The sequence below is a fragment of the Odocoileus virginianus genome, chromosome 27 (genome assembly GCF_023699985.2).
Source record: "Odocoileus virginianus isolate 20LAN1187 ecotype Illinois chromosome 27, Ovbor_1.2, whole genome shotgun sequence".
NCBI classification, from domain to species: Eukaryota; Metazoa; Chordata; class Mammalia; order Artiodactyla; family Cervidae; genus Odocoileus; species Odocoileus virginianus.
In genome coordinates, this window is record NC_069700.1 from 10,876,085 (window position 1) to 10,893,028 (window position 16,944).

Sequence of the window (16,944 nt, forward strand, 5' to 3'; positions counted from 1 at the left end):
AAAGCATTTGTATCTTTTATGAATGCTTTTCAGGGGTGACTCAGGATCTTGCATTGGCACGCCAACATTTTGACAGCTCGCATGTGTCTTGTCTCCTGTTTAGTCTTAGACTTTCTTAGAATGGCCCGGAATTAAGACCTTTCACTATAGATCAACTAGATTTTTACATAAGTTAACATTTCTATTACATCAGTAATATCCAGCCCTTTGGTTGTGTTAGCTTTCTTTTTCTCTTTGTCCCTTTAGTCTTGTGCTTTGCCGGTTTATCTGAGTCTTACAGTCTTTGTAGATGGTGGAAAAATTCCTAAATAACCAGATGAGTCTCCTAGTAAAACAGTATCCTCTCCAATCACGTTATCTTTTTGTGCAGAGGAATAACAGCTATGATTTTGGGTAGTGAAACAGACATAAACTACATTAGTTAAAAATACTTTGAAAGTTGGCTCTCTCACCCACTGCATTTTTGGGAGCAGATTGCTTTTTCAGGCGGCCAGCAGAATATGAAAATTCCTTATACATCCTGAGTTTTCCAGCCCAGTTTCTGAAGTATTCCTTTCTTTGGCAATTCTAATGAAAACACAGGAGGGAAAAAGTGACTTTCCTGTTCTTTCCTATCAAAAGGTAGTTACTTCTCATATAATGAATGCTTTGTAGTGCAGGAGACAGAGAGTAGCTAGCACTGCTGATTCCCCTTTCCTGGCTATTTATTGCAAAATCATATGTTTTAGTGGTGGCTCAGACGGTAAAGAATCTCCCCTTGATGCAGGACCCGGGTTCGATCCCTGGGTCAGGAAGATCCCTTGGAGGAGGAAATGACAACCTGCTCCAGTATTCTTGCCTGGAGAGAGCCTTGGCAATTCACAGTCCGTGGGTTCACCAAGAGTCGGACGTGACTGGCGACTAACACTTTCCTTTCTTTCCCAGTCTGTTGTGTTGTGTGGTTCCTTACAGTTAAGCAGGTGAGTTGTCTACAATCTGGGTGAAGCCCGCCCTCCCCGGTCCAACCTCAACCTTGCCCCCAACTTCAGAACATTTGAACGTGAAGTCAGCTTGTCAGGTTTTTCTCCTTTTTCCGTCTTGACTCTTAGGTTCTCTACCCAGATTCTTTTCTCATTGGGTTCTTAGCATCCAAGAAGAAGCTCAGTCATGCTTGTATGCAATAACTGTAAAAGTAATTATAATTGTTACCATCTTAAATCAAGCTGGAGGGTGGAATGTTCAAGTCACTTTCTTATTTTGGGTAAAATGTGAAGTATGAGGCAAAACAGGTTGAGCAAGACAGTGAGTTATGGGCTCTCTGGAAGGAAGACTCCTGGAACCCTGGAGGGAGTGTGTGTGTCAGTACCTACGAGGATGTTCCCTGAGAGGGTCAGTCATCCCCTGCCATCCCCTCTGTGCCTCATGCCATTTGTTACTGCTGTTGTTCGGTTGCTAAGGTATGTCTGACTCTTTGCGACCCCATGGGCTGCAGCACGCCAGGCTTCTGGGAGTGAGTTCTGCCAGGGGTGGTTTCATGTTATGGAGACCAGTGAATCACTTTTTGTTGTTGACTTTTTATTTTGTATTGGGGTACAGCCGATTAACAACCAATGTTGTGATAGTTTCAGGTGAATAGCCAAGTGACTCAGCCATACATATACATGTATCCTTTCTCCCCCCAAATCCCCTCCCATCCAGGCTGCCACATAACGTTAAGCAGAGTTCCCTATGCTATACCGGAGGTCCTTGAATCCCCTCCCATCCAGACTGCCACACAACGTTGAGCAGAGTTCCCTATGCTATACCGGAGGTCCTTGTTGGTTATCCATTTTAAATGCAGCAGTGTGTACATGACCATCCCAAACTCCCTGATTATCCCTTCCTCCATCCTTCCCCCTGGCAACCATAAGTTTGTTCTCTAAGTGGAGACCAGTGTATCTTATTAAGACATAGATGAAGAAACACTAGAACATCTTGGAGTTATTCACAGACATCTCAAGTGTAGGGGAGATACATTTAGAGGACTTTGGGATTCTCCTGATTATTGCTTGAAGAGTTCAATTTCTAATAACTCAATGGTGGAAAGATTTCTTGTTAGATATTCTTTTTCTATGGAGTGCAACTATGAGTCATTCATTTCTCAAACATTCATTACTAGTTTTGCCAAGAGTGAAAATCAAAAGGCAGGTTTTTGAACTGTGCCTGATGAAGCCTTCAGCTTCAGTGATGGTGCCAGGAAGACTGCTGGGGAAAAGGTCAAGGGTGCCTGGCTGGGGTCTTCCCGGTATTGCTTCAATGAGCACTTGTCTACAAATTCTCTTTTATCCAGTGGCGGCGTACTTAAGATTTTGTTTTTATAAAATTCCATTGCTTTATAACTGTTTGAAAGCCATCACTTTGGGGAACTGAGGTTATTGTCCACAGAAAATAAATCACTTCTTTTTGATGAATTGTTTTGGATTGTTCACATCTCAAAGAGATGAAATATGTGCCTTCTTTCCTCTGTCTCAGTTACAAGTTCTGCCTTGGTTGGAATGCTTGGAATTTTTTTTTTCCATAACAAAATAAGTCTGCTTTGTAAGAACTTTTTATGTTATAAAAAACTTTATATATATACATATAATACATATATTTTAAATTTATATATATTAAATTTTAAGTCACTTTATTGAGGTATGATTGACAGACCAAAAACTACATAGTTAATGTATATAGTGGAGAACTAAGTAACTAAATATACACCTATGGAACTGTATGATGCCTATAGTTAACAATTGAGGTGCATATTGAAAACTTTGCCAAGGATAGATATTATGTTAACTCCTCTTAATCACAGATACAGAGTGCACACACAAACACAACAATAATAAATAAAGGGGACAGGAGGAAACTTTTGGAGGTGTTAGATATTTTTCTATTTTTACAACTTTGATTCCATAGCCCATAGGCATGTTACTCACAAACTGTGGAGTAAAACCTTGTATATATGGCAAGAGACAAGATTAAATTTCAGATGGCCTTGATTTCATACAACTTCTCACCCTGCCTTTAGAAGAAGACTGTTTTGAAGACATAACCTCTAAGAGGTATCCCATTATGTCTTCGTTTTTCAAGTACATTGGCCTGTTCAGTGTCTCCTTCTAAAAAATAGTATAGTTTGAGATTCTGAGAAATGAATGACTTTCTTGAAGAACACCTAGCTTTCTTGTTAGGTTTGTAACAACAGGATTTATCTATTCTCAACAGCTTCCTCCAAACAGGCTGTTGGTGTAATTGACATTTGTGGTGTGGGATGTTTCTGGCCTGTGTCATTTCCCATCTTCCGTACTCAGGAAGCATTTGCTGGCTACATTTCTTCTTGCTGTTTGACTTGGGATTTCTCTTTTTGAGGGGAAAACTAATTCAGAATATGTTGTATGAGCAGTGTTGGGAAAAGACAGATGAAAATACGTTGTTGGTAAGATGATGTGTGTTATCAATGAGGAAGTCTTGAGAAGAAAACAGGTAGTGGCTGTGTAAACATAAACTGGGGACAGGAGAGAAGTAAAATTATTCACCTTTACCTGTAATTGACCCTAAAGAGGTTTTGTTGTTTTTAACTCCAAAATCCTGAATTTGATGTGCAGGTTGCTTTGAATTTAATTTGCTCTTGAATAACAGATCTCCAATAGTTAATTGAATAAGAGCATGGTGTCTTGAACCATATTGGTCTTTTCCCAAGAAATACCTATCATATTGGAAGCTAATCATTCATTAGCTTCCTTTTTAATTTATTTTTAATCAGATCTTTTATTACTTCCCAAGGAATAGGTGATAAACCTTGAACACTTCAGGTTACTAGAGTTAGAAACTGCTGACTCTTTCTGATATGACACTAAGAAAGTTAGTGCAATTAGGTCTCATAGATTTTCTATCTAATTCAGTCTGGTTTTCACTCCCTTATTTTAGTACTTTCGTACTAATATAATGAAACTTAAGCCACTGTGAGTCTGTGTAACAAGTGCTGAATATGTAGAATAATTTTTTTTGCCTGAAAATTGGGAGAAAGAGAGTCTGGATCTTCTGGAAGGAGAGGATTTAATTATTTTTGTGGCCAAATTTATCAGAATTGCCCATACTTGTTAAAGGAGGAGGGTTTGGCAACCCACCCAGTATTCTTGCCTGGAGAATCCCCATGGACAGAGGAGCCTGGAGAGCTACAGTCTATTGCGTCACCAAGAGTCAGATGTGATTGATTGACTAAGCACTCATACTCTTTTAAAATAGTAAGAACTTAAAGATTTTGCTTTTATTTAATCAGAAATGAAATTTCTTGATGTGATATAAACTATGAATATGTAGGAAAATTATTTTCACAATGATCTTCCCTCTTAAAGATATTATGAGTAAAAATCTAATGGAAGGGCTTCCATTATACTTTTTGTTTTTTGGTGTAGAAATATCCTTTCCTATAGTCATGCTACATGTAGAGACACTTTATTCTTTTACAATTTCAGTCATCTTATGATAGCTGTAGTCATGAAATTCAGGTCTCCTTCCATCTTTTTTTCCCCCTCTCTCTTTCCCCTTCTTATAGCCCTCTCTCCTTGCTCCATCTCTCCACATAATATCCATCTGTGAGGCAGTTCTGGTGTAATGGGACAGCACTGGACTTGGCCTCAGAAGATAGAGGTTTGAGTTTTGCTGTGTTGTGTATAAACTCTGAGACCTTTGGCAGATTGCACAGCTTCTCAGGACCTCAATTCATCTGTAAAGTGAAGGAAATGATCATTGCGGTTGTAAAAGATTAAGTAAAGCAATGCATGTGGAGGAACATAACACTGATACCATGTTGAAAAAAATTTTTATTGGGCTAGAATATGCAAAACAAAATTTACCATTCCAACCGTTTAACATGTAATCCAGTGACATTATAATCACAACATTCCAAATGTTGTGCAACCATCATGCTGTCTATTTCCAGAACTTTTTCATCATTCCAGAAACTCTGCACTCATTGTCATGACTCTCCATTTTCCCTTCCTCCAGCTCTTGGTAATAATCACCTTTCTACTTTCTGTCTTTGTGAAGTTGACTGCTGTAGGTTCCTCATATAAATGGAATCATACAATATTTGCCCTTTTGTGTCTGACCTATTTCCCTTAGCATAATGTCTCTAAGGTTCATCCCTGTTGTAGCATGTGTCAGATTATCTTTCCTTCTTAAGGCTAAATAGTATCCCATTGTATGTTTATAACACATTTTGTTCATTCATTCATTCATTGATGGGCATTTGGATTGTTTCTTTCTACGTTTTGACTGTTGTGAATAATGCTACTGTGAATATGGGTGGGCAGGTATCTGTTTGAGTCCCTGCTTTCAATTCTTTTGGGTGTTCACCCAGAAGTGAAATTGCTGGATCATATGGCAATTATGTGTTTAACTTTTTGAATGACGTTCTAAGTGTTTTTTGAGTCTGTTGAATTGATCATAGCAATGCCATTCCGAAATGGTGTGTCTGTTCATAGTATTTTAATTTCCATAGGTCACTTGCTGTGAGTCAGGATAGTGAGGTCACCTTACGTTTCAGAACTCCAGGGATAGCTTGCCGAGGTGGCTAGCTCTTTAGCCCATGGTTCTCAGACATGCACTCGCTGTACGCTTAGATCACTGAGGGGGAGGATGTGCTGTGCCCAGATGTGCTGGTTAAACAAGAGCTCTATCAATGGATGTTTTCTGCTTTGGGCCTTTCCATAGGGATTGAGGAGACTGAAGGAGGCTGAGGACCTCAGATGGGCTCAGTGGGTAGGCTCCACTGTCTGACCATGACGGCCGCCGAAAATCCCACGCCTGGAGACCTGGCTCTGGCACCCCTCGTCACTTGCAAACTCTGCCTGTGTGAACAGTCTCTGGACAAGATGACCACGCTCCAGGAATGCCAATGCATCTTTTGCACAGCTGTAAGTTTTCCTTGATGCTTTCATCATATGAAAAATATGAAGGGAAAAATTGTAAAAGTATAGGAGATATTTCTGTGGCTCGGGAGAAGCCAAACTACCCTATGATCCTGCTTGGAAGAGCAATTCCATGTTTGGATATGATTCCAAATACTATTTTGAATGCTAAATCCGATAGTTGCTGGGGTTTAGGCAAAGTGTAACATGTGTATGAAATTTAATTATTGGTTGCATAAGCTGTGCCTTTCTGTTCTTAATGCTCTAGCTAAGGAACAAAATAGAGACATTTTTAACTTGGCTTAATTTACCATCTGTAAGAAGCTCATCAGGTGTTTGAATGATGGAGAAATCAGGTAGCAATTTGCTGAATTTTCTTTCATCTCCTGCAAAGCACACGGTATGCAAATGTTTTACTTTGTCAAATATCCTTTTTAATTTTTTTTTTCTATTTTCACAATATTCTGAATGCTGCTTATTCCTCATAATAGATATCACCGTATAGATCTTCAGGGGTGGGCTTGTCTCTTTTAGTTTGACACTTTGGTATCCGTGCCGGTGATCTTGATGGCATGCAGGCCTGAAGGTTGGTTGGTTAAAGGATGTGCTAAGTAGCTTCAGTCTTGTCTGACTCTTTGCGACCCTGTGGACCCAATGGTTAAAGAATAAAGATAGGACTGATGGGTTCCATGGGACTTCTAGAAGTATGAGCCAGGTGATCGTGTTCAGATTTTCATTTATTCAAGCACTTTTGGAGCTCTCACTGTGTGCTAGTGAGAGCTCCCCGCAGAAAAGATGGACACGTTGAAGGAACTGGACAGGGGTTTGGTGGAATCCGGGGTGGCTCAACGCCGCATGCCACAGGAGACCCTCACCTGCTTTAGGAGTGGGAGGGGGCTTCTGATGGCAGTGCTGTCTGATCTGAGGCTTTAAACAAAAGACCGTAAGCTGATGCCCTTGGGCCACACCTGGCCTCAACACATTTTTGTTTGTATTGCCCATTGGGAAATTTCAAATCATGATAAATTTTTCATAAAAAATTGAAAACGTAGTAAGATATAGCTTCTCTGGGCTTGTATTCATAGACCCAGAACTGAATGATCTTCTCTTTATGGCACTCACCTCTCTCCTGTGTGTTTGAATCAGCAACCCTCCCCCCCCCGAAAAACATGATATCACATTTTATTATTGCTATAGCTGAATCAGCTACCCTTTTTAAACTAAGGATGGATTAAGAGTCAACTCGGAAGAGTACTGGGCATCTCAGCATGGTGGGGTGAGGGCCTGATGCCTAAATTACAATAATCACCATTTATCTTTGCTTTGGGAAGGGGCCTTGTATGGTCCAATGGCTAATACTTATTATACAGTAAGTGTAATAATCACCAGACAAATGTGGATTTAATAGCCTTGACTTGTGAGGGAAATTGACCAGTTTAGTTACAGTGGTCAGTGCTCAAATCAAGGGGAGTGAGAAGAAAGGAATTATTTAGCAAGTTCTAGAATCATTTATAAAAAGGTATTTCACTAAGCATGCTTAAAAATATAGTTAAGGTGAAATAAATTTTACCCCATCTCTTTTTTTCTAAGTTTATTCAACTAACGTGACACATTTTCCAGCTAGTTTATATCCGTTTTCTTAAATTCTTTTGGATTGAAGATTAGAGTAGAGAGAAATTTTGGAATAATTCTTAGGTAAAAAGGGAAAGCGAGAAAAATCCTTTCCTTTTGTTTTGAACTGTAGCATCCAAAGATGGCAGAGAATAGTATCATTTATCCCTTCATTCAACAGGTATCTAGGTGTCTAGTAAGCAGCATCTTTGTCCTGGGAATTGTTCTAGGCACTGGGATGTAGCAGTTAAGCAAAACCCAGCAGAGTTCTTTGCTCTTAGGATCTTATATTCTATCAAAGGAGTTACATGATAAATAGTAAGTATAATAAATAGGTAAGTTACCTATAGAGTGGTGGGAAATAGGGGCTTAGAAAAAAAGAGCAGGAGGTTAGGGGTATGGGGCCAGGGTTTTCAGTGATAATTGGGTAGACAGGAGGAGGCTTCAGTAAGTGTATGTGTGTATTCTTAACATTGATGCACAAATTTGAAAAAAATTTCCCTCACAAGTCAGGGGTATTAAACCTACATTTGCCTGGTGATTGGGCTTCCCTTGTGGTTCAGCTGTTAAAGAATCTGCTTGCAATGTGGGAGACCTGGGTTTGATCCCTGGGTTGGGGAGATCCCCTGGAGAAGGGAAAGGCTACTCACTCCAGTATTCTGGCCTAGAGAATTCCAGGGACTGTATCGTCCATGAGGTCACAAAGAGTTGGACACAACTGAGCAAATTTCACTTGTAAAACTTGTTGTTTGGTGATTATTACATTCATTGTATAATAAATATTAACCATCAGACCATTCAAGGCCTCCCAAAGCAAAAAAAAAATGGTGATTATTGTAATTTAGGCATCAGGCCCTCCCTCTACCATGCCGAGATGCCCAGCTTAGTAGATGCCCAACTTTTCCTAGTCGACTCTTAATCCATCCTTAGTTTAAAAGGGTGTTTGTCCTGGTTCTTCCTCATCTTGTCAGTGTGAGTTGCTTTACAGGAAGTGAGGAAGTGGCCTTGTCATCACGGGGCAGCTTCAGTTTCCTTTGGTCTTGCTTTCTTTCAGAGTGTTGTGCTTCAAAACTATTTTCTTTGACTTTCTCACATTGGTTTCAGACCCTTGCTAATCCTTGAAACAAATGAGTCAGAAGCAACGTTTGGTTAAAGCCAGAATGGAAATTTTTGTCTGAAAGTTACTCTTTAAAAGCAGGATATGGGATTCACTTTTTCAGAGATCTCATAGAGCGGAAGTCAAATTTGTGCATCAGTGTTGGGCAAAGAGTGCACACACACACACACACACACACACACACACACACACACACAAAGGCCGTGTTTCATATTCACAAGGAACTGACACCTACTGTATTATTGTTTCCGTAGATCTAAGTTCCCAGTTAAAGACCGCACAACTAGTTCTTATTTCTCCTTCAGCAGTTTGGGAGTAGGGGGTTGATACAATTAGATTATTCTGTCATCTAGATCCACACGTCCCCATTGTTGGGGCGTATGCAAAAGCAGAAGGTCAGATGGCTTGGTATTCTTGTACTGTTGTGACTTGGGAACTCTACATAGCCATAAATATGAACCTTCCCTGGCTTCCCAATGTGATCTATCAAAATAGTCAGCTCTATTGGGCTTCTCTGGTGGATCAGGGGTAAAGAATCTGCCTGTAATACAGGAGATGTGGCTTTGATCCCTGGGTCAGGAAGATCCCCTGGAGAAGGAAATGGCAACCCACTCCAGTATTCTTGCCTGGGAGATCCCACGGACAGAGGAGCCTGGTGGGTTCATGGGGTCGCAGAGGAGTCAGGCATGACTGAGTGAGCACAACCAGTACCACGTGTCTGATTACATTAGTGTCTATAAATTTGCAATTCAAACCTGAAATATTTCACCTGAGATACTAGTCTAACTTTTTTTTGATAGAGCTCTATTTCTTTCTTCTTTTTAAAAACCGGTTGTGTCTAAGGGTTACGGATGTTAAAAACCAGTTAAAAATACTAGTTTAAAATGTGTCTGATCCTGCTGGATTTTGATTTGCGTTCAGATTAAAGATATTAAATGTGTTTATGTTTTCAAGGCTGAAAAGAAACCTGTGACATCTTAAAATAAACCATATACTCCTAATTCCAAATTTTAGGTATGATTGGACGACATTTTCCCAGTTATTGTCTGGGAAAGCCTTCTTGTGCATACGATGTATTTAATATGGTCTTGCTAAGAGAGCTCCCTCTTGCCCCTCTCTTGAGAGGAATGTTTGCATGTAATGGTTCTCCTTCTAGGTACGGTGCTGTATTTTCACCATTTCGGTGAACTTTGCTCCATTCTATCCTTGTCTTGTTTCCCCTAAGAAGCAGTGTGATCCGTATGCTTGGGGAGAGCAGAATGGACAGAGATGAGGCATCTGACTTGCCCATTGGCTGTTAGCCAACTCAGATCTGGTTTGAGTAGCTGCTCCCCAGCCCACATGTGTTCTGTGAACCTCCAGCTCTGTGAAAGAGATGATCCTTGCATAAAGTGTTTCAGAGTCAGATTAGCTTGGATGCGGATGTATTTTCTATTCCTCTCTTGGAGGCTTGCGGTGCATGTTTGCATTTTAGAGACTCTGTGAAACCTTGTGCTTAGAAAGAAAGCAAAGGGACGCAGTTGAACTTCTGATGAAGTATTTCTGTTCTTTCAATGCTACCCCCCCTTTTTTTTTAAGTGGAATACCTATTAATTTCTCCACAGCCAGTGCATGGAAGAATATTGCTTTCACTTATTCCATGGAGGTAGTTCTTTTTTTTTTTTTTTGGAGGTAGTTCTTGATTTAATGACATCTAGAGAAAGGAATGTGACAGATGTTGCTTCAAATAATCCTTTGATGTATCTAGTTTCTTGTTAAAAGGAAGCTTTACCATGTTCTGTTTGGGAAGATAGTTTCTGTTAGACTTTTTGCTCAGATGTAGCATAGAGAAGAAAATATTGTATAAAGGAAATGAAGCTAAATATACAGGACAAAAATGGGTGGGGCTCTCACTGGCATGACTGAGGTCATGAATCATTAGGTGTATCATGCAGCCAGAGAGGCTGATGCTGTGGGGTTACAGAGAGAGGTGTTGCAAGATTACTTGTTTTTTTTTTTTAATTTATTTATTTTTAATTGAAGGATGATTGCTTTATAGTATTGTGTTGGCTTATACCAAGCATCAACAAGGACTGCTTGTTGAACTTAAAGGACAAATATCTCAGGGATGTTAGTCTACTAACTAATAATATGGAAAAAGTCTCTCCCCTCCCCTCGTGGATTTAAATAATGCCAATAAAAAGATTTAAATGCCCCTTCCCTAGCTTTTGCAACACACTCTTTCAGATAATACCACACAATTATAATTCAAGTGAAAGGAAAAAAAATTTCACCAAAATCGGTTATCAAAGGAGGGAAAATTTGTGGGTTGCTCCCTTGTGAGCAATATTTGCCTCTCTGATTTATTTTGGAAGTTATTTCTGTCAGCCATGAATTAAAGAATAATGAAAACACAGTTGTTGCTTGTTTTTATAACCTAGATTATTTCACCTGAAAAGAGTCGGTATGTTGGCATGGCCTATTTACCACTCAGATTAAAGACAGGATGTGCTGAGCAAAAAGAAAATAAAGTCCAGCCATATTCTTGCCTTTTTTCCATTACGTTCTGTTGGCCCTAAGTAGTTAGAGCTCCTTTTACTATTCATTTCTCAGAGCCAAATGGATTTTCCAGTGTTGAAAAAAGTGAGAGGAAATATAAAGCTTTTTAGACCAAGCCCTTCTTTTCCTTGGGGCCTGCTGGGTGACCTTGAAGCAAAGCCCACATATGGCCTGGGAGACACTGACAGTTTGGAAGATTTGCTGTGTGTGTGCATGCATGTGTGTGTGTTTCTGAGTACATACATACACACATGTGCACCCACATCGACTGTGTACTCTGTGTAGGGCTTCCCAGTGGTGCTAGTGGTAAAGAACCTGCCTGCCAGTGCAGGACATGCAAGAGACATGGGTTCAATCCCTGGGTTGGGAAGATCCTCTGGAGGAGGGCATGGCAACCCACTCCAGTATTCTTGCCTGGAGAATCCCCAAGGACAGAAGAGTCTGGTGGGTTATGCTCCATAGGATTGCAAAGAGTCAGACATGACTGAAGCTACTTAGCACCTTCAAATGAAGCAGAAAACTAATAGTGGTTCTTTCCTGGATTCAAACCGATATCTGCATAAAGAGAAGGGAAGGTCATTTTTCTACTCCCACCTCCATCCCTCCCTTCCAGTGTCCCATGCATGGTGGTTAAAGCGCAGATACAGAGCTAGGAAGACCCAGGCTCATGTTTGGGCTTTGCTGTTTACTGGTGTATGACTTTAGGCATATTCTTTGGCTTCTATAAAACTTAGTTTTTCACCTGTAGCATTGAAGGGAGGGTAGCAGATGGTAGTACCTATCTTAGAGTGTTATAGGTGACATCCAAGGAGAATCCCCGGGGACTTCCCTGGTGGTCCAGTGGTTAAGACTTCACCTTTTGATTCAGGAAGTGTGGGTTTGATCCCTGGTTGTGGAGCTAAGATCCAACATGCCTCATGGCCAAAAAAACCAAAACATAAAACAAAAGCAATATTGTAACACATTTAATAAGGACTTTTAAAATGGTCCATGTGAAAAAAAAAAATCTTAAAAAAAAAAAAAAAAAGAATCCCTGTAGAGCAATTAGCACAGTCCCAAGCCCCTGGTAAAGTAACATTATTAATCCTCTGTTTCCTAAGTTCTGTCAGGATGCTGAGCTGTTCTGTTTTTCAGAAATGTTTTAGAGGAAGGAATCCTGTAAAGACTTGACTCGCTTCCTCATTAGCCTTTTATAAAGAGGTGGGTATATAGGTGATTTCAACTCACTGCTATTCTGTAACACCCACAGATGAGAGGTTAGGATTGAGAAAGAGAAGTTTCTCTTTTGGGTTTGTCCAAAGTGTGGCTCCTGGCTGGATGTTTCAACTGAAGACCTGCAAGTAGAACTTAGACGAGAAACAAAAACCCAGTAGAACTTGGAAAGTGAAAAGAAGAATGCATTTCTGGTGGATGCAAAAGATTCACATGGAAGAGTGTCTCAAACTATGAATACCATTAAGAGCTGCTAACCCCCAATAAGAATATCATAATGGCATTATTTATTGTCTTGATACATTTAGTATCATTTTAAGCATCTTTTATTGCGAATTCTGTGGAACTGCAGGAAATGACGAGGCATCTTACTCCAGCAGTGTTTTAGAACTATTTTCCTTCCCCTCTTCTGGCCTTCCCAGGTGGTGCTAGTGGTAAAGAACCCACCTGCCAATGCAGGAGAAGGTAAGAGATGTGAGTTTGATCCCTGGGTTGGGAAGATCCCCTGGAGGAGGTCATGGCAACCCACTCTAGTGTTCTTGCCTGGAGAATCCCATGGACAGGCAGGAAATTTAAGAGACACCCCATGGCCGGAGATATAAGAGACACAGTTTCGATCCCTGGATCAGGAAGATCCTCTGGAGGAGGGCATAGCAACCCACTCCAGTATTCTTGCCTGGAGAATCCCCATGGACAGAGGAGCCTGGCAGGCTACAGTCCATAGGGTTGCACAGAGTCGGACACGACTGAAGTGACTTAGTATGACTCTTCTGGTCATACAACCTGCCAACCTTTTCTGATGCTTTAAAAACCTCTAGCTCTCTGGATTCCCTTGTCTTCTTCTAGTATTAAGTAGGCAGAAGTAAATTCTGCCAGGTCAGCACCCTCTCTGGCTCTGGCTCTGTTGGTTTCTGGTACTAAACTATATGGACTTGGCAACATTGGTTTTATGCTCTCCCTTAATTTTATTATCTTGGATGATCGACAGTGAGTCAGTGAATTTGTCTTTGTTTGCAAATGACTTCAATATACTTGCTGCTTACGCTTGTTTAGAGTTTTAATGATAGAACTATGATGACTTTTGTGTCTGTCAGGTAAGCTGCTGGATTAAAAGCACAAATTTTGGTACTCTGCTTTTCTACCGACAACTGAGCAACTGCAGGTCAGATAGCATCTGAGAGTTAAGAGCAAAAGTGTAGCAGCCTGAGAAATGGATTAGAGATGACGCAAGGGGGAGGTGGCTTTCTGGACCTATGATCTCATCCATTGCCTAATGGTTACCATGTCCTTATTCAAGGAGAGTGGTAAAATGTAGTCGGAGGAAAGAGCAGCAAAGAGAATCTTATTCGTAAGTCCCTAATGATGGTGTCTTGGCATCACAGTCCTGAATTGGAAGGCACCTTAGACCCAGTCCCCTACCCTTCTGATGGAAGAAGTTCTTTTCCTGAATGCCAGAAAATGGCTTGACATTCAGGAGACTAGATGTCAAATCTGGTTGTCTGGGCTTTATTCAACACAGGTTTATTGTGCCATGCATGATTCTGATGGTGAAGATTCCGTAGTGAATAATCAGATTAGGGTCTGGTTTTTTAGAGAAGTCACATGTCAGAGAAAGACACAGACAAAAAACAAGTAAGTACAGAAGTCAGATGATGATATGGGCTCCGAAGACAGAGCAAGGGGAGGGGGATAGGGAGAGTGAAAGGAGAGGGTGTTTCTGTTTTACCTTAGGTGGTCAGGAAAGTCTCACTGACTGTGTTATAGTCAGTGTTCTGTATTCTGCAGATGCAAAACGCAGGGCTACAGTGGGTCAACAGTACTATGCCGTATTATATAAGGGACTCAAGCATCTGCGGATTTTGTTATCTGCTGGGGGTCCTGAAACTAACCCACCCCATGGAGGCAGAGGGATGACTGTATGTAAGCACAGACCTGGAGAACGTGGGAAACTACTGAGTCTACTAGTTCAGATGCTAATCTCCTCTGGAAACACCCTCACAGACACACCTAGAAATAATGTTTAACCAAATACCCGGGTATCCTGTGGCTGAGTCAAGTTACACATAAAATTAACTGTCACACTTACCCTGCCAGCTGCACAGAAGATGAAGGGGGTTGCCATTTCCTTCTTCAGGGGATTTTCCTGACCCAGGGATGGAACCCAGGTCTCTTGCATCTCCTGCATTGGCAGGCGGATTCTTTACCCCTGCGCCACCTGGGCAGCCCACAGGGGCAGGGTAGAAGCATGGAAACTCTTAGAAGGCTTCCCTGGGGGCTCAGAAGGTAAAGAATCTGCCTACAATGCAGGAGGCCTGGGGTCGGGAAGATCCCCTGGAGAAGGAAATGGCAATCCACTCCAGTAATTTTGCCTGGAGAACCCCACGGACAGAGGGACCTGGTGGGCTACAGTCCACAGGGTCTCTAAGTTGGACACGACTGAGTGACTAACACATTCATGATAATCCAGGCCAGAAATGGTAGTGGATTGGACCAGCAGGTGCTAGCCATTTATGTCTGGGTAGTCTGAGTCTTCATTTTCTTTTATATACTATAGGGAAAAGAATAAATCTATAACCTTTAAGGTTAGAGATTGCAGTAAATAATCTAGATAAAGCACATAGTACAGTACCTGGAATACAGCGGGCACGTGAAGTTCTACTGCCTTTGCCATAATCATCTAGATTTTGCTTGAAAACAAGCAATAACACCGGCTATTCAGTGATTAGAAATTCTGTTTCTAAATTCTATTTTTCTTCTGCATTGAGTTGAAGCCTGTTTCTAAATAAATTATTGGAGAAGGAAGTGGCAACCCACTCTAATATTCTTGCCTGGGAAATCTCGTGGACAGAGGAGCCTGGTGGGCTATAGTCCATGGGGTCGCAAAGAGTTGGACACAATTGAGCATGCACAACTGGCTCTTTATAAATTCTACCTATTAGTATGAGTTCTGTTCTTTAGAATAAAATTGGTTGAAATCTAATTTTTTTCCTACTCACTGGCCCTGTATTATTTGAATGAAGGTTATCTTTCTGTTAGAGGACAAGAAAAAGGTTACTCATTAAAAATTCACACACAGTGCTCTGCCCAATGTGGGAATATTAATCAATTTGTTCCCCCCTCCCCTGCTTCGGTTGACAAAATTCTTTTGGAGCAAGCTTCATTTGCACAACATTCTTGACTTTGATCATTGGCTGAACAAGTACTTCAGGCTTTTCTGCTTTCTCTTAGAAAACCATGTGGTATCAGGGTAGAGGGTAGCTCTAGAATATGGAACGAGATTTAATTTCTTTTTCACAAAGAAGGTTATGAAAAGATGGTATATTGTCATTTGTCCCACCTGGACTTGAAATTCACTGAGGGCTGAAATGCAGGAAAGCAACTTAAGTATCATTAATCATCATTGTTATTGTCATAATAGCAGCAGCTATTTATCCAACTTAGGGCGAGGTGTCATTCTAAGTACTTTCACTTTTCATCTTTATAATGACCCAAATCGGTCATTAAAAATATCTCCATTTTAAAGCTCATGAAGTATATATACCATAGTTGCCTGTTTATTAGTGTAACAGTTTTTTTGGGGGGAGGGATTTGTATGTTCATGTTTTGAGCCCCACTCAGCCATCCTAAGCAAATCATTCACCTAACTGCCCATTTCTAAAAATTCTAGGACGAGGAGGGGCAACTGTCCCAGCTCCAGGTGGTATTCCAATTAACTTCAAGTACTTCCTCAGCATTTGCAGTAATTGCAGGATGACACACGGAAGATTTTTGTTCTGACACGCAGAAGATTTTTGTTCCTCGTTTATCTCTATAGAAATAGGAAGCCAACAGGCAAATGAAGGCCCCCAGCAGAAGAGTGAGAAAAAAAACTGTTTGCCTGAATTCTCTCTTCTCTTCACTTGTCAATTCAGAATGGCTTTCAGTCTTAGATTGAGACCTCAGCCCAATGCAGAAATTGTGGTGATCAGCCTCCTATATGCTGATGGGGGTAGAGAATTTAATTACTAGAAATACGGTGACATCTCAGTAGCTTTTATTGTCTTGTCTCCTATTCCATTTTTGTTTTCTCCTTTTAAAATTAAAGACTAATTTCTAATCTTAAATGTTAACATATACTGACTTTAAAACAGAAAATCTTTCAAAGTATTGATGATATGAACAGTTCACCTGTACCCTCTTTTAGACTCCTACTCTGTGTTAATATACAGAAATACATAAGTGTTAGTCACTTAGTCTTGTCCAACTCTTTGCGACCCCATGAACTGTAGCCCTCCAGGCTTCTTTGTCTATGGGATTCTCCAAGCAAGAATACTGGAGTGGATTGACATTCCCTTCTCCAGAGGATCTTCCCGACCTAGGGATCAAACCTGGGTCTCCTGCATTGCTGACAGATTCTTTACAGTTTGAGCTACAGGGAAGTCCTTATAGAAATACATGGATGGATTTATATTCATAGACATCACTTAATAGAGAAATGGGATCTGTAACTTTTAAAAAAAATAAATTTAACCTAGTGTTTTGTGGACATGTTTCAATGTAAGAGTATAAAAATCT

At 40.6% G+C, this 16,944-nt stretch overlaps 1 protein-coding gene across 3 annotated transcripts in view; it reads left to right on the plus strand.

Annotated features, from left to right (window-relative positions):
• The window catches only part of RNF144B (ring finger protein 144B), a 138,683-nt gene that overhangs the window by 72,739 nt on the left and 49,000 nt on the right, over positions 1 to 16,944 (plus strand). For all 3 annotated transcript variants that reach the window (XM_070456198.1, XM_070456199.1, XM_070456197.1), the window contains one exon: positions 5,716 to 5,918. In XM_070456198.1, coding sequence (XP_070312299.1) covers positions 5,751 to 5,918 — 168 coding nt within the window. In that variant the 5' untranslated portion in view covers positions 5,716 to 5,750. The remainder of the gene's footprint in view (positions 1 to 5,715; positions 5,919 to 16,944) is intronic.